This window comes from Salmo trutta, chromosome 33 (assembly GCF_901001165.1).
Source record: "Salmo trutta chromosome 33, fSalTru1.1, whole genome shotgun sequence".
NCBI lineage: Eukaryota > Metazoa > Chordata > Actinopteri > Salmoniformes > Salmonidae > Salmo > Salmo trutta.
The window spans coordinates 22742057-22763522 of record NC_042989.1 but is presented as its reverse complement, the minus strand read 5'-3'; the positions used below and the strand labels follow the sequence as shown (position 1 = coordinate 22763522).

The 21466-nt window shown below is 40.6% G+C and overlaps 3 protein-coding genes across 5 annotated transcripts; 1 reads left to right on the top strand and 2 right to left on the bottom strand.

Moving 5' to 3' along the window:
* Positions 1–1015: 1015 nt before the first annotated feature.
* Positions 1016–6523, top strand: LOC115172091 (cytoglobin-1-like). Its single transcript, XM_029729276.1, has 5 exons — positions 1016–1038; positions 3555–3662; positions 5847–5967; positions 6071–6151; positions 6243–6523. The coding sequence occupies exons 1-5, from the start codon at positions 1016–1018 to the stop codon at positions 6330–6332; spliced, it is 423 nt and encodes a 140-aa protein (XP_029585136.1). The 3' UTR covers positions 6333–6523.
* A 1674-nt stretch (positions 6524–8197) lies between these two features.
* Positions 8198–11171, bottom strand: LOC115172672 (signal recognition particle 14 kDa protein). The gene is made up of 5 exons (XM_029730345.1): positions 11033–11171; positions 10547–10619; positions 10093–10205; positions 9707–9739; positions 8198–9526 (listed from the first exon to the last, which is right to left on the bottom strand). The coding sequence occupies exons 1-5, from the start codon at positions 11054–11056 to the stop codon at positions 9437–9439; spliced, it is 333 nt and encodes a 110-aa protein (XP_029586205.1). The 5' UTR covers positions 11057–11171; the 3' UTR covers positions 8198–9436.
* Positions 11172–13415: 2244 nt separating this feature from the next.
* On the bottom strand, positions 13416–18155 carry LOC115172671 (phospholipase D4). 3 transcript variants are annotated; one of them, XM_029730343.1, is made up of 11 exons: positions 18052–18155; positions 17897–17975; positions 17611–17780; positions 17274–17457; positions 17056–17176; positions 16825–16952; positions 16532–16732; positions 16172–16311; positions 14346–14511; positions 14158–14254; positions 13416–14024 (listed from the first exon to the last, which is right to left on the bottom strand). In XM_029730343.1, the coding sequence occupies exons 2-11, from the start codon at positions 17954–17956 to the stop codon at positions 13819–13821; spliced, it is 1473 nt and encodes a 490-aa protein (XP_029586203.1). In that variant the 5' UTR covers positions 17957–17975; positions 18052–18155; the 3' UTR covers positions 13416–13818. The 3 variants fall into 3 exon arrangements, with proteins under 3 accessions (XP_029586203.1, XP_029586204.1, XP_029586202.1); XM_029730344.1 differs by having other exon boundaries at positions 17897–17972; positions 18052–18112; XM_029730342.1 differs by having other exon boundaries at positions 17897–18106.
* Positions 18156–21466: the final 3311 nt, after the last annotated feature.

The window sequence follows — 21466 nt, the reverse complement described above, 5'->3', positions numbered from 1 at the left end:
AGGCCTGGGCAGCGTTGCGCTTTTAGCGATTGTTCTAGGAAAGAAATGGTTCCCCGCCCCTCAAGGTTACAGAGGATTAACTCTTATGACGTGCTCGGGCACTCTGGATGTCACTGAATCCCATTCATGCCTGGATGCTGTAGACTACATGTACAGTCATACGCGCAAAAGGCTTGGGACTGGGAGAGGAATTCACCTTTCAGCAGGACAATAACCTAAAACACAAGGCAAAAATCTACACTGGAGTTGCTTACCAGGAAGACAGTGAATTTACCTGAGTAGCTGAGTTAGTTTTGACTTAAATCTATTTTAAAATCTATGGCAAGACCTGAAAAGGGTTGTCTAGCAATGATCAACAACCAATTTGACAGCTTGAAGAATTATGAAAAGAATAATGTACAAATGTTGCCAAATCCTTAGAGACTTATCCAGAAAGACTCAAAGCTGTAATCGCTGCCAAAAGTGCTTCTACAAAGTATTGACTCAGGGGTGTGAATACTTGTGTAAATGAGAGATTTCTGTATTACATTTTCAATAAATGTGAAAAAAAAATCTAAAAACATGTTTTCACGTCATTATGGGGTATTGTGTGTAAATGGGTAAGAGGAAAAATATATATTTTATACATTTTGAATTCAGGCTGTAACACAAAATGTGGAACAGGTCAAGGGGTATGAATACTTTCTGAAGGCACTGTATGTGAGAATGCTGTTCATTGACTACAGCTCAGTGCTCAACACCTTAGTGCCCTGACTGCCCTCCAAGCTCATCACTAAACTAAGGACAATGGGATTGAACACCTCCCTCTGCAACTGTATCCTGGACTTCCTGACGGACTGCCCCCAAGTGGTGAGGGTAGGCAACAACACATCTGCCACGCTGACCCTCAATCAGGGGTGCGTGCCAAGTCCCTTCCTGTACTCCCTGTTCACCCACGACTGCGTGGCCGCGGACGACTCCAACGGCATCATTAAGTTTGCTGACGACATGACGGTGGTAGGCCTGATCACCGACGATGATGAGACAGCCCATAGTGAGGTCAGAGACTGCCAGGACCACAACCTCTCCCTCAACCTCAGCAAGACAAGGGAGCTGATTGTGGACTACAGGAAATGGAGGGCCCAGCACTCCCTCATTCACATCGATGGGGCTGTACTAGAGCGGGTCGAGAGCTTCAAGTTCCTCGGTGTCCACATCACTAAGGATCTATCATGGTCCACACACACCAACACAGTGGTGAAGTGGGCACGACAACACCTCTTCCTTCTCAGGAAGCTGAAAAGATTTAGCATGGGCCCTCAGATCCTCAAAAAGTTCTACAGATGCACAATTGAGGGCATCTTGATTGTCTGCATCATAACTTGGAATGGCAATTCCTTGGAATCTGACCTCAAGGCACTACAGAAGGTAGTGTGTACGGCCCAGTACATCACTGGGGCTGAGCTCCCTGCCATCCAGGACCTCTATACCAGGCGGTGTCAGAGGAAGGCCCTAAAAATTGCCAAAGCCTCCAGCCACCCAAGTCATAGACAGTTCTCTCTGCTACCTCAAGGCAAGCGGTACCGATGCACCAAGTCTGGAACCAACAGGACCCTGAACAGCTTCTACCCCCAAGCCATAAGACTGCTAAATAGGTAGTCCGGGTAGCTATTTGGTTAACTATTTAACTATCTGCATTGACCCTTTTTGCACTAACTTGTTTTGACTAATCACATACGTTGCTGCTACTGCTAATTGTCTATCCTGTTGCCAAGTCACTTTATTCCTAGTTATACGTACATATCTACCTCAATTACCTCATAACCCTGCACATGGACTCAGTACTGGTACCCCTTGTATATATCCAAGTTATCATTAATCATTGTGTATTTATTATTATGATTTAAATGTACTGTAGTTTGAGGTGTGAAGCTCTTTAACTATTGTTTTCTGTAGCTGTGTGGGAGCAACAGAGACAAGGGTAATTTCCCTTACATCAATGAGGTGTGGTATGAATTACATCGTGACTATAAATGAAGAACGGCATTCACGGTGAAGAATATTCTGGGTCCTATAACAATAGGGCTCATCTAGAAATCTACTTATCTTGATATCCATCTCACCTAGTAACAGAATTATAATATAATGTATTCAGGTCTACATTCAGTGCAGCATATGTCTAGAATATGAAGATGTTTTTGTTTATTTTCTTTTGCATTATTACTTTTCTTTTCTGTCATTAATTATATTATTTTAAGGTTCTAGTAATTTTGACATAATTCCGTGTAATGAATGTGTCATTTTAAGTCCCCTGAAACATGTCTCTTGTATCATCAGCCAAAATTCAGAAAATAATGTATTGTTAATGCTAGGAAAACATAGCAACCATTCAGAGACCCATTTTGAAATCACCTCTCACACACCTCTTCTCTGCTCCTATTCATCTGTCTTTCATGGGCCTTGTGTTTATGACAGTGGCAATTGGCTGTGATACAACTGTGAGTGTGAATATGACAAGGTCATTTTCTCTCTCACACAGAGGCAGTAAGAGGTGGAAATGGAAGTGTAGGTGCAAGCTCTTGTACCCCACTTCATAACATGATGGACCAGAGGGCTGGGGGGGAAACACAAACATGGGAAGGGGGAGGAGATAATTAGCAATATAAAGCCAAGTTATTCATGCATGGATCCTATAGATTCTACAGAGCTTTAATGGTATGTACTGTATATAGTGATGTATGCTTTATGGAAGCCACAGCAGGGCATTGGGTTTAGTGATTACATGACTATTTGAAGATAGACGCCTCTGCTGGAATAGCTACCTGATAGGACTGCAGCATGAATGAAATATCTTGGTAAACTGGAGCTGGAGGTGATTGAGGTAGAGGCTGTGAGGAGGAGGGATGGGGCACACATACACATACATACCTATACGCACCCACAAACACAAACACACACACACACATACATTCTGTGCCTGCACTGTATCTGAGCTTATTGTGGGCTTTTGGAACTTATGTACCATTTGACTCTTGTATGACTGGGTCTGAGAAGGCAGAGGAAGTCATTACAACTCTGTAAGGGGAGAAGGAGAGAAGGCTATACTGGTCACCCCTGACACTGAGTGGTTTGATGCTGTGTGTGATTGCAGCCCGTAGTAGGCCTGGAGCCCAGCAGGGAAGGACTGATGATGAGAGCGCAGCCAGGACTGAGAACTACAAGGGGCTCAGTGGCACAATCACATCTAATGGAGAAGTTCTTAAAATCACTGCGTGGCTCAGATGGGATGACTTGTAATGCCACCTTGAAGACAGATATTTACAAGGATAGAGACAGGCAAGGCTTAACCAAATCACAATATCAACAGATGATTCAACACTTACATTACAACACTAATAATTACTTTCAACACCTTATTTACAGCCTTGCTTGAACTCTGTTATGTAGTCAGTCGGAGAACTTGGAGGACGGAGGGATGTTTTTTTGTGAGGGAATGAATATGTCAGTTTGGTTTAAGGCAGGCTTTATGAAACTGGCTCTTGGAGGCTCATGAATGTCTGTTGTCTTGGTAACAGGTTGTTTGAGACCCATCCAGAATGCAAAGATGTATTCTTCCTGTTCCGAGACGTGGAGGACCTTGACAGGTTACGGACCAGCCGGGAGCTGAGGGCACACGGCCTACGGTCAGTCGCCACACTACACTGATTGTTTTTCTGTCCATTTTGCATTGATATCAATGTGAGGTTCCTCTTTCATCCAGCTCTCCATTCAGCAGTCTGTTGAAGTCTCTACACTGCACAACTCTCAAGTTCCATACACTACAGCCATTTGGTATTATTACATTTCAGATGTCAAAATCTTACAATGGAGCATCACTGATTTTATTGAAACAAAGGAATTTATGACATGCTGTACAATTTGTTTCCTATTTCAAAGATCTGTCAACACTGTTTGTGTCCCTATATCAGATGTAAAAACGACAGTAACATGAGAACAAACTACAATGAACATCACATAATCACATAAGTGTTAATGTCAAGGGAGCTTTTGTCTCGCTGAGACTGAAGAGCTGTCATATCCAATGTCTGGCTGGCTATTATCATACACTGCTGCCAGTGAAGAACACTCTTATCCTCCATATGCAGTTCTCCAATGGTGTGATTACTCCATTCTGTTGTGTCACTGGGTTTTCTGAGTCTCTTTGATTTTTCTCCAAGGCCAATAAACCTAATTAAGCCTGAGGTCTCCACCTACAGTTTTTCTCAATCGCGTACAAGCAATTTTGGGATCTGTGTTGAAACGTACCTACAGCAGAACAGAAATGATCAAATGCTGAAATACATTTACAGAACTTCTGATCTTTTTCTTACCTTAGTACGTGACTTGCATCAGACCACCTTTTGCAAAACTTTCAATACAACTGTCATCAGTGAATACAAAATTCTGTTCACAGAATATAACACATTGTTTTCATCAGAAAACAAATGTGTGCAACTGTGTTCTCTGTTTCTGTCAATCAATAAATACTACTGTACAGAAGTCTAAATCATCCCCTCAGTGTCATACCATGTACAATATAAGGAAAGATCGAGGGTCGTTCCATGTCATTTCAGCAAGCCATAACACCCACCATCTCAGATTGTTCTGAAATACTTTCTGTAGTTAGAAACAGATAAGATTAGCATTCCTGCAACATTATTTTGTTGAAATACAATTTGATCTCTGAGAAATGATGCTAATTCATTGCACCCAAATTGGCCAATCCCACCCCAACATTGAGTTTACAGTATCAGTTCTCTATGTCTGACAAGTAGTATGGAGCTGCGGCTCTAAGTATTGTTTCTTCATCCTATATAATCTATTCTCAACGAATTTGTTGATGTTTTTTTTTCCACTGTTCAGAGAAATTAGTTATTGAATTTGTTAGTTTGATAGTTCACCCAAATTGAAAAATTACATATTGGTTTCCTTACCCTGTAAGCAGTTTATGTACAAGGTATGACAGCAACCCATGCTTTGGTTTTGTTTATCTTGCCACTGTTTCAAATACAAACTTTTTAGCATTTGTGCCACAAATCCAATGCAAGTCAATGGTACCTATATTAGCATTTTCACACTTAATGTCCAAATCATCCTAACGTATCTAAAAATGCATTGTGTAACTCAATGATGTTACTTATAGATGATTTGAATATGAAGCGCAAAAATGCTAATATAGCTACTGTTGACTTGAAAGCAACTACATTTTAAAAACACATTTACTGTTTTGCAAAAGGCCACAGAGTTGTGTCTTGTGAACTCTGTGTCTTGTGAACTCTGTGTCTTGTGAACTCTGTGTCTTCTGAACTCAACAACACTGTTCCAAAAAATGCTTCTACATGATTGAGATTTTTTTTAAAATCTAAGGTATGGAGGCTGCAGTGGCATTACAGGAGAAAGACAGGGATATGTACACAACATCTCCACACAGCCTCTGCACTCATCCTCCCAGGAGAAGGCCAAGTGGCCCTCAAACCACTCACACGGACATTAGTACAAATGTCCTCACCGGCGGCCAGGCTAAGAGGGAGCGCACCCATTTAACCTCAAATCAAATCACATTTTATTTGTCACACGCGCCGAATACAACAGGTGTAGACCTTACAGTGAAATGCTCTTTAATGTAAAATACAGGCCTGTAGGCAACAGTTAAACCATGTTCAGCATTCAATGTTGTAGAACAATTGTTTGCAGAGAGGATAAAAGATGACAAAATAAATTGGACCATATAGGTGTCTGCTGTATGATCAGTGATGGTCCAAGGTATGCCTGTATGCTTGTCAGTCAGGCTGTCTTTCATAACCAGGCCTGTCTTCCTTTTCTCTCAGAGTGATGTCCTTTATTGAGAAGAGTGTGGCCAGACTGGAACAGCTAGAGAGACTGGAGGTTCTGGCTGTGGAGCTGGGGAGGAGCCACTACCGCTCCAACGCCCCGCCCAAATACTACAGCGTAAGACACACACACTGACAATGCATGTTAAGCAAAGTTACAGTTTGCATTTCTATAGAAATTGATATAGATCATTTCCTGTTCTGATGTGATTTATTTCCAGTATGTAGGAGCAGAATTCATCTGTGCTGTCCAACCCATTCTCAAAGAGAGATGGACCCCTGAGCTTGAGGAGGCGTGGAAGGTACACAGTTCAATCTTTTTCGGCGACCACTTTGATTTAATACGTGGGTGTCAATCATGAGAAATACATCTGAAATCAATTCTTGTCCCAGAGGTCCATTGGCTTTCTGCAGTGCCAGAGTTTTCCACATCCAATGACACATGTCAAGATGGAAATGGTCACCAGTGGAAGAGAGAGGTGACTGACATGAAAATGAACCAGAAATGACCATATTGAGAATGGCATGGCTCTGTCACATCATGGCTACTACAAGATCTTTTACATGTTAGCATCATGTGTGGTAACCCTACTTGACATAATTTGCAAAGTATTACTACACTCATCAACTGAAATATCAGTTTGAATAAAATGTAAAACTGCGCTCACATAGATTTAACTGTGTGTTAGTGTGTATGATGTAAATAGTGTGTTTTAGACAGTCACTGTGTTTTTAAAAAATTGGTTTTATGCACCACAGGACTCTGGTAAATCAGGGCAAGTTTTACTGAGTGCACTATCCAAGTTAAATATACTGAAGAAAAAAATAAACGCAAAATGTCACAATTTCAAAGATTTTAAGGAAATCAGTCTATTTAAATAAATAAATTAGGCCCTAATCTATGGATTTCACATGACTCTACAGGTGTGTAGCCATGGGTTGGCCTTGGAGGGCATAGGCCTACCCACTTGGCAGCTAGTCCCACCCACTGGGCAGCCAGGCCCAGCCAATCAGAATGAGTTTTCCCCCACAAAATGGCTTTATTACAGACATAAATATTCCTCACCAATTGCACGCTCCCTCAAAACTTGAGACAACTTTGTCATTGTGTTGTGTTACAAAACTGCACATTTTAAAGAGGCCTTTCATTGTCACCAGCACAAGGTGCACCTGTGTAATGATCATGCTGTTTAATCAGCTTTTTGATATGCCACACCTGTCAGATGGATGGATTATCTTGGCAAAGGAGAAACACTCACTAACAGGGATGTAAACAAATTTGCACACAAAATTTGAGAGAAATAAGCTTTTTGTTCGTATAAAAGATGTCTGGGATTCTTTTTATTTCAGCTCATGAAACATGGGACAAACACTTTACATGTTGCTTTTATATTTTTGTTTAATGTAAATTAGATGAAATGAGTGGAAGCTCTGTAGTTTACCATTAACGTTCCAATGAAACTGTCCGTATTGCCCTCTAGTGGATTCATGGAGAACTACCCTTACAACTCCAACCTTATTTCTGGGATCAAGTCCTGTGCCTAGGATAAACTACTGGCCCTACTTATCATTTATGTGGAGTGCGCAGTATTTCCTGACCAGGAACATTCCAGGCTCTACTTATTTCCTAGTATAATGCATCTCTGCACTCCCCTAAACCTAGACTGCTAATACATTGTACTTACAGCTGTAGTGCCAACCAAACACTAGACTAGTAATACATTGTATTGTGGTCCAGCGACGGTGGGTTTGTGCCCATAGGCATTGTTGCCGGTGATGTTTGGTGAGGACCTGCCTTACAACAGGCCTACAAGCCCTGTCCAGCTTCTCTCAGCCTATTGCGGACAGTCTGAGCACTGATGGAGGGATTGTGTGTTCCTGGTGTAACTCGGGCCGTTGCTGGTGTTCCTGGTGTAACTTCATTTTACAATGAAGATGTGTGAATTTATTTTGATTTTTACAAATTATCTTTGAAAGACAGGGTCCTGAAAAATTGACTTTTTTTTTTACTGAGTTTACATTAGACACACAAACCTTGATTATAATTCAACATTTACAGGTGTCCTCATAATTCCCTGTTTTGTGTTTCTGAACCAGACCCTATTCCTGTACCTAACCAGGCTTATGAACCGAGGCTACCAGGAGGAGAGGACCAGACATCAGCAGGTGGGAGCCTCCCCCAAGGAGAGGAACAGTCTTATAAGAGACCTGGCTGGCCTCAACTCAAGAGATGGTTGAACATGCACACAGACGTGTTGCTTAGCTGTGTTTATATAGTGTATTTATTACTTATAGTGACCTTTTTCTACTTTGCTCATGTGATCAGCCTACAATGTAAAGTCAAACTGTTCATTCCTTGTTATTTTATTTAAAATCTATTTGTCTTTAGATCAACAAACCACTGCCATATTGTAATTTATTTTGAAAAAGAACCAGATCAATTTACAGTAACATCAGCTGTATTCCTCACAAATGACATTCTGATAGTGACATAAATGGCAGATGAATGTCAAAAGTGGCAGCTCTGCGTTTGTCACATTCACTGGAAAGTAATTATAATCCTTACAGAGCATTTCCCTGGTTAGGTGTTGTGATAGTTTAACCTCAAACACTAACGTACAAGGTTCTCTCTGTATCCATAAATCAGCTGCCAGTAAATATACTATATCATTAAGTTTCAAAATACTTTCCCCTCACTCAATATTTCATCATGACATATCCATCCCACAAATTAGATGATAAAACACAGGAAACAACGACACATCTAAGTACCAAAGCAGCATTGTGTCAGCTTACTTTGGGGCCCTTCCTCTACAGCCTGCCTTACAACTATGAATTTACCAACTTCATTTAGTGGACAGACATGACTGTTAAAATTTAATTGGACCAATAAGGAACTCAACCATTTAATAATTTTGTTGGTATTTCTTAAGACAAAAACTCAGGATCTCACTTTCCCTCATAAAAATAATATTAATTTGAATAGCAAGAAAAAGCATTTGGCCCCAACCTTAACAAATGTATATGGCATATTCACTCACAGTACACAGTAATAATCTATCCACAAATGGTTAAGACAAGGTCCAATTGGAAAGTAAATCAGAACTTTAGTGAAAATGTAATCAAATTGACAAGCAAATCAAATTGAGGGACAATTCAAACAAAGAGAGACAGGGCCTAGTAGTTGAAATTAAAACGATTTGAAAGGCATTTCATCGACGTGCTCCATCCTTTCGGTGACTCCATAAATGAATGCAGCTCTGTGTAACCTTGATCCACACCATAGATGATGGGGGGGGGGGGGGGGGGGGGGGGTTGAATCAAAAGGCAGCTCCCTTGTAGTATCCTCTGAGTGTTAAATATCCTCAGCTCTCCCTTCCTATATAGACCGATGCCATTCACTGGCCAGGGATGAGACATTGCTGTGTAAACAATGGCATGATGTCAAAGCTGTCCCCAGGTGGAGGATGGTGGGCCTCAGGGAACATAGAGCAGGAAGGATAGAGGTAGAGGTGATAGTTGGAGCTCCTTGGAGGTGGTACAGGCCAGTCTGGGTTCCCCCAGTATGCTATGAAAGAGTCTGTTGCTCATTGGGTGGCTTTGGTTTTCTTGCTTTTGCTTTTCTTGTCTTTCTTCTTGAGCCCGTCCATGTGAGCTCTCAGGAGGTTAGAGTATGCCTGGCATGTTGAGAAGAGGGAGAGCAGACTTTGAGACACATTTCTCAAGTCAAGAGGAGAGTATTTAAATGATTTGCATAATACCTTTTATTATACATCTAAACAAACAATACAATGTGCATTCAGTGCTCCAGTGACCCATTTGTTAGAAAAACCAAACCTCAATGTCTGAGTACCTACCATCTGGAACTTGATTACTTCTTTGCTACTAACCTGGAGATACAAGGAAACCCCTGATTAGCACTACTGTCTGCAGAGTATAGCATATCAACATAATGTTTCAGTTAATTCCTTTATGGACTTATTTCAACATAGATAGCTACTCTGAGGAAAAATGTACATCGTCTATGCCTGTGATGTGGTTGTCCCACCTAGCTATCTGAAGATGAACGCACAAACTAAGCTGCTCAGGATAAGAGCATCTGTTAAATTACTAAAATGTTAGAGCAATGGACAACCTTGGATTACTAAGTAGAGATGGACTAATTGCATGACTAGGAAATAGTCATGCAATTGTATTATAATGCATAAAACCTCATCATCGCCACATGATGCTGTAGACTTACCACTGTGCTGATTTTCTTCTTGCCATCTGACGCTCTGAGTAGACACTTGTTGTCTGCTGGTTCATAATTCCCTGGGTGACCTTTCCTGGGGACTGGTTTGGTTCTCCCATCATCTGTAAGGTTTGTGACAACACATTACAGCCGGGCTCTCCACCACTGTTCCTGGAGAGCTACAATCCTGTAGATTTTTTCCTCCAACCCTAATCTAGCACACCGGATTCTAATAATTAGCTGGTTGACAGCCTGAATCAGGTAAATTACAACTGGGGTTGGAGTGAACACCTACAGGAGGTTAACCCTCCAGGAACAGGGTTGGAGACACCTGCATTACAGGTAATCAGAAATCTAAAAACAGTACATAAACCGATTATTAACATATCCTGGAATAATTTAGTTAAGGAGAGAACACCCAGTAGCCATCAAATAAGTAAGTTGACAAAATGTGCGAACTTACATTTCTTTAACGTGATGGCAACACTGCCTGATGTCCTGCATTTCTGGAACAGCCGTGTCAGCTCCGTCAAAAACTAGAAGGAAAATAATCCGATTGAGGTATGTAGATAAAAGGATACAATGTGGTAGCCATCTGGCTAATGAGCGAGCTAGCTAGCCAACATGTCTCCGTTTGTGTAGTTCATAGATAACGTTAGCTATACGACCTATATTTTTTATCTTGTTAGTTACTTCTAAATAAATGTTGGCATATTTATAGATGGATTTCTTTTTCTATCACGCGGACCACAGAAGCAATTCAAACGAATAACGTTAGTTAGCAAATGCCAGCCGAATGTGCCTAGCTATCTAGCTAACGTTACTGGGTATGGTCAGCGAACAGGCAGCAGTGATTGATGCCAATGCACAATACCTAGCAAATTAAACCAGTCCTCTAATAATGTCAATTTCTAAGATAACCCCATCGACTAATGTAGAATTAACTTACCGAGTCGTTTTCAAGTAGTACCATGATGTTCACTGCAATTACTTCGCTTTAGCTTGCTGGCTAGCCCGTCAGAAGCACACGTAGCTAGTAAGACATGAAATACCGCCCCGTGACCTTTCAACTTGCAAGTACGCACTTCTTCTTCGATGAGGTTTAACGGCGGTTGGCATCCAATAAATATTGCATTACCGCCACCTACTAGACTGGAGTATAACTCCCTTATACTTTGCTTGAAAAAATAAACACACTCTAAATACTGCAGTCACACAAAAAAACCACACAAAAAAACGACCACCCTACTCCACTATTTAAATGTATTTAGTCCTACTTTAGGCCAACGTTCCATCCCTGCAGTAGAATTGATAACAATTGCTATAAATGCAAAACATCCAATCTTACTGAAACATGCATACCTTGTTGGGCCATCCCTCTGTACTGGTATAGATCTACTACTCACACTACTCCTCTCAGGATCCCTGCCCCTTGACACATCTTCCTCTACTTTCTTCACTGTCTAAACTTTTGCACACACTAACCTTGGACAACTCAACCTGACTCTCTCCCACCGGACATTTCTGATCCCCAGCCCCATGGGCACCCCTACAATTAACCTCTACTTTCCTCAATGCTGCACATTTCTTTGTTTCATGCCCTTCTGCACACTTCTCACACCTAGGAACCTCCCTCCTACACACTGCTGTCACATGCCCATAAGCTTGACACCTGTAAGAACAATGTATTCGGCATAAAAGCTTGTACAGGATAACTTATACATCCTAACATCACTCACAGAATATTCTTCTTCTAATTCTTCTTCTATGATATCATGGCAGTCTGCAAATAAACATTTAAAGTGCATGCCACCACCTACTGTGTAAATCATGATTTACCCAATTCTGAACTACCAGTAGGTCTACTTACTACAGATACATCCATGTCAGATCCATCAGTCTGACAGTAGGTCCACTTACTACAGGTACATCCATGTCAGATCCATCAGTCTGACAGTAGGTTCACTTACTACAGGTACATCCATGTCAGATCCATCACTCTGACAGTAGGTTCACTTACTACAGGTACATCCATGTCAGATCCATCAGTCTGACAGTAGGTTCACTTACTACAGCTACATCCATGTCAGATCCATCAGTCTGACAGTAGGTTCACTTACTACAGGTACATCCATGTCAGATCCATCAGTCTGACAGTAGGTCCACTTACTACAGGTACATCCATGTCAGATCCATCAGTCTGACAGTAGGTCCTTACTACAGGTACATCCATGTCAGCTCCAATGGGCCGCACTATAGTTCCACCAATCTGTTTTACGGCCTCTGCAAATGATACATCATAACTGATCTTATATCTTTGAGCCTCTTTCTGTACCTGGCATCCACCAAATGCTGCCCTGTGTTCTCCCCCACAATTACTGCACTTAACCTTCACATTGCTTCCACATTCACCGTAATCATGTGCCCCTCCACACTTGGCACATCTTTTCTTTCCTTTACACTGAGCAGCTACATGTCCCATTCTTTGGCATTTAAAACACTGCAGTGCATATGTGACATATCCTCTAACATTGAAACTGAGGAATCCTATCTGTACTTTTCCCAGCAAGACTTTCTCAAACCTCAGCATCTCTGATAAGCTTTCACTTTGACCCTCTTTCCTACTGATCAACCTTTTGGCCTCAATCACTGCCTTCCTTCACATTGTCTTTAACATCATCTGTGAACATAGATATCGGGATCCCAGGGATGACTCCCCTCAATCTAGCATAAGCACCAGGGACATGGCTTTTAATCTTCTTCCCATTAAGCTTTTCCATTTGCAGAATCTTGAGCCTGGCTACCACACAATACTAACAATCTAACATTTCAAATAAATCAGGCTAATTTCACTTTTCTCTACAGCATTAGTTAGTCAGATAAGTGAGGCCCTGCGGTCTCATCAAACACTATCACCACTTTCCCCTCCACACATCATTACTCTTGTTTCCTACCTTGGCCCTCTTAATGCTTTCTTTACTAGACGCCCCACTTCTTTCTGTTTCATGACCTCTCTTCTTCCTATGTCTTTCCACTACTGACCATTCCGGTCCTTGACCCACATCCTCCCTCTCCACACCATCAGAACTGACACCCATATTGTTCGTATTCCAGCAGAGTTGTTGCTTCACCAGCTTTTTCTCAATTTCCTCCATTTCGTCCACACTACTCGCAGCCATTTCCGATCAAGGAAACTTCCTCGTCGGGTCTGTCCTTAATCCAATGTCTTACGACGATGTCCTAATGTTATAGTATCCACAATGAATATTTACATTACTGCCATCTAATGTAGAGAAAATCAAACAAACACTTGAATAGACGAGACCGAGACCTGTCTTTTGCAGCTTTTATTTTAAATGAATTATCTTGTATAATAAAGTATTTTGTTGCAAAAATAATGAGCAATCAAGTATATATCATGAAATAGTATTTATTTGCTTGTAAAAGGTATTAAGGTACGTTTCCCCCCCCCCCCGTTTTACCCTAATAGACAGTGAAATATTAAACATTCAAAATTACATTTTCACTGGGGGAAAAAAGGTAACTAGTACAAACAAATAATGAAGCAAATGATGAGTGTTCAGTTGCAACGTCCCTCATAGAAACAACCAAAGACAACAAAAAAAGCAGTCCAACAGGCTTACTGTTATCTCCCTAAGCCATAACTGAATACTTTGGGGACTTTTCTAAAGTAAACATTGTTATAACTGAGTGTACGGATGGTAAGTAGAGCGCCTATCCTTTTGAGAGGGCACAGTCAGGGTGATGACCCAAGTCAGCGAGATGTACAGTAAACTGAGACTGCCAGTCCCTGTCAAATACTGCTCTGAGCTGCCCCTGCAGAGCCTGGGTCCTCCAGGCCCAGTGTGGTGCATGCTGGGAAACCACCAGCCCCACTCCAGCTGTGGTGTTGAAGTAGTCAGCTGACCAGTTAGATGTCCCTGAGGGGCAGAAGGATTGGGAATTCACGTTATTCATTACTTGTAATGCTTTCATGTAGACAACTGTGTCTGTTCACATCAAAGTATTATAATATTCAACTATTTTCTGTTGATACAGCTATCTATCCCTTACCAATATATGCCATTTTATCAGTCACCATGTATTTATTATGGTTTACTCTAGAGTGGGGTATCTCTGACTGGTTCCCTACTGGCACAATGAACAGTTTCTGAAAAAGAAGACAATCTGGCGTTACAGTACAGAAAAGACCATCACATTGGTTGAATAATAATAACAGTGGGCTATATGTGTCTTCCTACCACTTGAATGCTGATGTGCTGGGCAGGGTAATTTAGGGAGGCTAGAGACTGAAGAAAAGGAAGCATGGCTGGATCAGAATCCCGTCCACAGCTCACCAGCAGACGGACCTTAACATTCCGCTCAAAAGCAGCCCTCTTTAATGCATCATCAATGGCTGGCCAGTACCTAAAGGATAAGTTAGAGGTACACTACTGGTCAAACGTTTTAGAACACCTACTCATTCAAGGGTTTTTCTTTATTTTTACTATTTTCTACTTTGTAGAATAATAGTGAAGACATCAAAACTATGAAATAGCACATATGGAATCATGTAGAAAGCAAAAAGGTTTAAACAAATCAAAAGATATTTTATATTTGAGATTCTTCAAATAGCCACCCTTGGCCTTGATGACAGCTGTGCACACTCTGGCATTCTCTCAACCAGCTTCACCTGGAATGCTTTTCCAACAGTCTTGAAGGAGTTCCCACATATTGCTGGCTGCTTTAACTTCACTCTGCGGTCCGACTCATCCCAAACCATCTCAATTTGGTTGAGGTCGGGGGATTGTGGAGGCCAGGCCATCTGATGCAGCACTACATCACTCTCTTTCTTGGTAAAATAGCCCTTACACAGCCTGGATGTGTGTTGGGTCATTGTCCTGTTGAAAAACAAATGATAGTCCCACTAAGCCCAAACCAGATGGGATGGCGTATCGCTGCAGAATGCTGTGGTAGCCATGCTGGTTAAGTGTGCCTTGAATTCTAAATAAATCACAGACAGTGTCACCAGGAAAGCACCCCCACACCATAACACCTCCTCCTCCATGCTTTATGGTGGGAAATACACATGCAGAGATCATCCGTTCACCCACACCGCATCTCACAAAGACATGGCGGTTGGAACCAAAAATCTCCAATATGGACTCCAGACCAAAGGACAAATTTCCACTGGTCTAATGTCCATTGCTTGTGTTTCTTGGTCCAAGCAAGTCTCTTCTTATTATTGGTGTCCTTAGTTGTGGTTTCTTTGCAGCAATTTGAACATGAAGGCCTGATTCACACAGTATCCTCTGAACAGTTGATGTTGAGATGTGTCTGTTACTTGAACTCTGTGAAGCATTTATTTGGGCTGCAATTTCTGAGGCTGGTAACTCTAATGAACTTATCCTCTGCAGCAGAGGTAACTCTGGGTCTTCCTTTCCTGTGGCTGTCCTCGTGAGAGCCAGTTTCATCACAGCGCTTGATGGTTTTTGCAACTGCACTTGAAGAAACTTTCCAAAGTTCTTGAAATGTTCCATATTGACTGACTAATGACGGACTGCCGTTTCTCTTTGCTTATTTGAGCTGTTCTTGCCATAATATGGACTTGGTCTTTTACCAAATAGGGCTATCTTCTGTATACCCCACTACCTTGTCACAACACAACTGATTGGCTCAAATGCATGAAGGAAAGAAATTCCACAAATTAACTTTTAAGAAATACATTCCAGGGGGGTACCTCATGAAGCTGGTTGAGATAATGCCAAGAGTGTGCAAAGCTATCATCAATGCAAAGGGTGGCTATTTGAAGAAACTCAAATATAAAATATATTTGTATTTGTTTAACACTTTTTTGGTTACTACATGATTCCATATGTGTTATTTCATAGTTTTGCTGTCTTCACTATTATTCTACAATGTAGAAAATAGTAAAAATATAGAAAAACCCTTGAATGAGTAGGTGTTCTAAAACTTTTGACCGGTAGTGTATACTCAATTAATCTTTCAATATTACAAGAAGTCAAAGTAAGTAAAACTCAATGGTGGATTGAAAAAGGCTATGAGTCTGGTAGGACAGTATGTTTACCTTTGAGGGTGTATGAAGCGTGTGGTGGGGAAATACTCCATGACTGCCACATCAATGTAGTGATGTGCCCCTGAGATCACTGAGAGGATAGAATCAAGGTCCTGCGTCCGAGAGGCGGGGCAGAAAGAGGGAGGAGAGGCCTGGGAGAGACAGAGTACAGACATCACATTGCAAGGAAGAGAGGGCTGTGATGAGTGGAACTGTGATGAGATGGTCATTAGATGAGAAAAAAATATCCAGTCAATGTGTTATGACAATAGACACTCTTTAATTCTCTCAGGTTTTATTCAGATGCTAATAGTTTTATGATCCGGGGCACTCTGAAAGCAATGAATGGGAAGTGAAACAGAAAGGACTCACTGTGATGTAGATTTTGCTTGAAACATTATCAGTCTTCAGCAGCAGTGGGTGCTCTTTGTTGATGGCAGTGTCATACTTGGAGGGCCAAGGGTTTGGGATGGAGCTGTTGTGATGACCCATCACCCAGTATGACTCAAAGATCTTATGGAGGTCCTCAGCCAGACTGGAGCAGTTATAGATCACCACTCCCAGTTCCTTTACCTAAGGTGATAGTGCATTGTTACCCGTTATGTAGGAGCAAAACGAGTGAGATTATTTAAGGTAGTTCTATTATATCATCACTAGACCTTTACCTGTGTAAGAGACCGCCAATCCATGTTGGCACTTCCCAGGAAAATGTGTTTCCTATCAACAATCCAGAACTTGCTGTGGAGTACACCCCCAGTCAAACGCCCAAAGGGCACCTTTCTTACTTGGACTCCTGCAGTACAGATAACCAATGAGAGGAGATTAGAGGATAAAACATACAGTAGGATAATATACTGTGTACAAAGCATTAAGAACACCTTCCTAATATTTCAGACCTTTCTGTCTCAGAACACGAAGATCTGTGGAATTTGTCAGCACCGAGGGAATACTTGTCACAACTCTCACTGACACATTTCTGGAAGGTAAAGCTCCAAACTGCTCCAGTATGTTCTTTCCCTGTTGATAACAGTAGATAAAGTGCAGGCAAATTCACAGGGATGACTAGTTGACAGCAGTTGTCAAACGTATTTCAAATGTATTTTTTTAAACTCACAGGCAAGTCAGTGGAAGAGTTGATATTGATGTCATCACCAGTAAGAGTCCAGTAGAAGGAAGCCACATCGACTTGGTAGGTTGCCATGGAGAGGAGATCTCTCCAGGCTTTGTCCACTGGGGTCCCAAAGGTTGCATTGTCGTCATATTTCATATACAGGGGAATGCTCTCTACGAGGATTATACTGAGGAATTCACAACAGGACCTGTTCAATTTCTAGTCTTTGGGGAGGATTACAAACTGGAGACAACACATCCATTTCCCTTGCCAAAACTTAATTTGACTGTTTTATATTGTCAATTCGATGTATTAAAGCAAAAACGTATACGACGCTCACCGGCTTTGCTCTTCAGAAATGTTATTTTGATCAGTGTTTATTTCTTGGAAGATCTTGTAGTTTTGGAAATGCTCTTCTGTGCTCTTCTCATACATAGAAAAGGAGAGCAGTGCCCCGAATGCAGTCAAACATCCCACTGCCACAGCAATTGACACAAGCCGTTTGGAGCCCTGAGAACATGAACACAGCCATGTGATCAATATAACTGTGAACAGAAGTTTGAACAGACTTCCGTTGTATCAACATAGATGGGAATCTACTGGAAAGTCTGATAAGCAATTCTTACCCTTCCGTTGGGAAAATCGCTACCATGTAAAGTATTGTAAGGAGAGGACATCTCTGGCATGGGTGTTCCTGATGTACTGCTGAAATCCAGACCTAAAATGTTATTGGTCATGCATATCATTTTAAACATACCTTTAACATAAAACAACAACTTACGCAAACAGAGTAAAGCGGCTCGGCTTCTACAAGTGATTTGTCGTTACAATCCCCAGAAACTGATATGAAACTAGGTATGACATTTACTGTCCACCGGAAAAAACACACAGTTCCTGTTTTTTCTTTCATTTCCCATTTTGAGAGGTCAGGATATACAGTATAAATAAAAGTACATGCAAAACATGATTCTGTTGAGTGCTACAATATTAGGCTTATATCAAACAAGTGGCTTTGGAATAAAAATAATGAAGATGACAGTACAATAATTGATTACAAATCTCTTTATTACAACATGTTATCACATTCTCTAAATTATGCACAAAATGTATAACCTTTCCAAGAAATTCATTCTGGAAAACATAAATAACAGATGCTGAAGGATGTGGAACTTAACATTACTTTGATTAGGGTGCAAGAGCCAACCAACCCAAAAAACAAACCATGAGCTAGGTATACAACATTTGACATCAAGATATTTCTCAATGAAAGTGTTTAACTGGAGCTTTTGATGGAGAAATGGAAGAAATAAAACTTTCACAAAGCAGAATAGCAGCAGCACTTCGTGCCATAGCAATCAAAAGCTCAAAAAGAGACAGATTTAACTGAGCACATGGGTGTAAACAAGCACTGTACTTTGTGGTATGAAACCATATATCCCCAAAGGCTTTGTGGCACTGAGGGAAATTCCTTTTACATATTCATATACATCTACACAAACTGTTGAGAAAAGGAGAAGCACTTGTGGTGGACTGTAGTCCCTTTATTTTATTGCATTTTCAGTCTCCTTTCCTTCTGGACAGGATATAATTTATACAATCTAACAGATTGAAAGCAACCCCCTTAGTAAAAAAGGTGGCTTAATGTGTAGCTTCTCAGCATAAGGTTAAAGGGTCCCAATGGTACTACACTAGTGCAAAATACAGGATGGAATGGTCATCTCTAGATCACAAGTCTTAGTAGATATGTACATATAACATGACATTTTGATTTAATGTATAATTGCACAACATTTCTGCTCACAATTATGATGAATGACTAGAACAAAACAAGAAACAGCAAGTGCATCTTGCTGTTGACACCTGATACAGTCCTTTAAAACTGGCATCAACATCACAGGAGTTCATGTAGTGTGGTGTGCTTATTGATGGAATGAAGGAGTGTACAGCAATGAGACTGGAGAAAATATCTCCAGAAAGCGACAGTGAAAACTGTCAGAGGGAATTTGAGTCAGTAAAGTGTTAATAATAACTTCTACAAGACAAGTATCATTGGTATTCTTTGGCAAAATTGAAGCCACAGATGACGATTTTAACAAAGAAAGGGGAATCAAGAAGGGAACAGAAAGTACACAGCCCTGAGATACAGTGAGCTTCAATATTATTGGGACTGTGACACTTTTTGTTGTTGTTTCGGCTCTGTACTCCAGCACTTTGGATTTGAAATGATACAATGACTATGGGGTTAAAGTGCAGACTGACTACTTTAATTTGAATGTATTTTTGTCCATATCAGGTGAACCGTTTAGAAATTACAGCACTTTTTGTACATAGTCCTCCCATTTTAGGGGACCAAAACCATTTGCTGTTCATTTTGGTTGCATTTCAGATTATTTTGTGCCCAATAGAAATTAATGATAAATAATGTACGGTGTCATTTTGCTTTGTCACTTGTTGTAAATAAGAATATAATGTTTCTAAACACTTCTACATTAAAATGTGGATGCTACCATGATAATATCATACCCCAAGACACACTAACCTCTCACCATTACAATATCAGCGGAGGGTAGCATTTTCATTGGGGGGGGGGGGGGGGATGATTTGTGCATCTGTAACTTTCCCACTCATTATTCACAATTCATTCAGGATTATCAGTAATCATGGTATCATCCACATTTAATGTCGAAGTGTTTAGAAACATTATATTCTTTAAGTATCTCCAAAATGACAATTCATCATTCATTTATATTGGCACAAAATAATCTGAAACACAAACGAAACAAACAGCAAATGCATCCAACATCTTTGTAGATTCACAAGCTTGATATAATCATTGCCATTGCGTGCGAGGAATACGGGACCAAATACTAAACTTGACTACTTTAATACACAAGTGAATTTGTCCCAACACTTTTGGTCCCCTATAATGGGGGGAACTATGTACAAAGTGATGTAATTTCTAAATGGTTCACTCGATATGGATGAAAATATCCTCAAATTAAAGTTAAGTGTGCACTTTAACCTCATAGTCATTATATAATTTCAAAACCAAAGTGCTGGAGTACAGAGCCAAAACAAATGTGGCACTGTCCCAATACTTTTAGAGCTCACTGTATGTCTGACCACATTATTGAGAGCTGTGCAATCAACTGACCAGTTATGACAATCAAACCTATCAGCAATACAAACACACTTTCCAAATGGTGCTAGCTGGTAGAAGCCCTGAATGAGTCCTTTGTTTTATTCTGTTCAAAGCCTACAATCTCTGGGCTGAGCTACACAGATACTCCAGAAAGTTGGCTGTTGCTAGGTGATTAAAACTAACGTTCTACCCCAGCACTAAGCCCCCCAGCCCTGCCCCCCCAACCATACATTCCACACAGACTTTCAGTTCTGAGAACAAGGAAATCTATAGTGTCAGATAGTGCATGAGGAAGCAGACCTGATGTCTACCTTTGATTCTAGAGAATAAATACGCACAAGTTTCTACTGGCAACATGAGATACCATGTAAAGGAATGACTCCTAGAGCCATTCTTACGTTTCATTTAAAAAATGCCCCAGTGTCTTAAGTGACCAGAAAAAATAACATTATTCTATTGGCTCAAAAGCAAGTGTCCAAGTGCCAGTTTATAAACTCTTTAATAATATATAAATCATTACAATTAAATACTTTAGACATTCTTCAATAGGTCTGGTCCATAGAGGGAGAAAGTGGTCAAAAGAAAGTGAGTATTCAAAGAAAGCAGTGATGAAATCTTGAATAAACCTATCAAGGAATCCTGGAGAATTCCTTTATATAAATTCTTTACTTATACAATTAATCAATTAAAGTCAAAATATGCTTTAACTGTATTAGTTAATTACTTTAGTAATATATACACTTCCTTAAATAAAATATACTCAAGCTGTTTTTAAATATACTGTGCTCTAAGCTGATTGTGGCAAAATTTCCCCAATTAATAAAATTACAGAAATCAATCAATCAAATGCAAGTATGCTTAAGTTTCCTGAACGGGAGATCAACAAGGGTATATGGCAGAATAATGACCTCGTCTTAAAAGGCCCAGTGTAGTCAAAATTCAGTTTGTGTGTTTTGTATCATATTGTTCAACAGCTGATGAAACTAACACTAATCCTGGTAGTTGCTGGTTGAAAATACAATCTACACAGGTCCTTCTAAATCAGCAGGTTTGC

What these genes read in the sequence shown, in the direction of transcription:
- LOC115172091 (XM_029729276.1), top strand. Translation starts at nt 1,016, where the DNA reads ATGATGAGACAGCCCATAGTGAG. An exon ending in ATGAGACAGCCCATAGTGAG is followed by an intron (nt 1,039 to 3,554) that starts GTCAGAGACTGC and finishes TCTTGGTAACAG; the next exon opens with GTTGTTTGAGACCCATCCAG. An exon ending in CCCCGCCCAAATACTACAGC is followed by an intron (nt 5,968 to 6,070) that starts GTAAGACACACA and finishes ATTTATTTCCAG; the next exon opens with TATGTAGGAGCAGAATTCAT.
- LOC115172672 (XM_029730345.1), bottom strand. Translation starts at nt 11,056, where the DNA reads ATGGTACTACTTGAAAACGACTCG. An exon ending in AGAAGAAAATCAGCACAGTG is followed by an intron (nt 9,740 to 10,092) that starts GTAAGTCTACAG and finishes TTGTATCTCCAG; the next exon opens with GTTAGTAGCAAAGAAGTAAT. An exon ending in AAGTAATCAAGTTCCAGATG is followed by an intron (nt 9,527 to 9,706) that starts GTAGGTACTCAG and finishes TCAACATGCCAG; the next exon opens with GCATACTCTAACCTCCTGAG.
- LOC115172671 (XM_029730342.1), bottom strand. Translation starts at nt 18,025, where the DNA reads ATGTTTAAAATGATATGCATGACCAATAACATTTTAGGTCTGGATTTC. An exon ending in GCGATTTTCCCAACGGAAGG is followed by an intron (nt 17,781 to 17,896) that starts GTAAGAATTGCT and finishes TCATGTTCTCAG; the next exon opens with GGCTCCAAACGGCTTGTGTC. An exon ending in CAAGCAAAATCTACATCACA is followed by an intron (nt 16,312 to 16,531) that starts GTGAGTCCTTTC and finishes TGTCTCTCCCAG; the next exon opens with GCCTCTCCTCCCTCTTTCTG.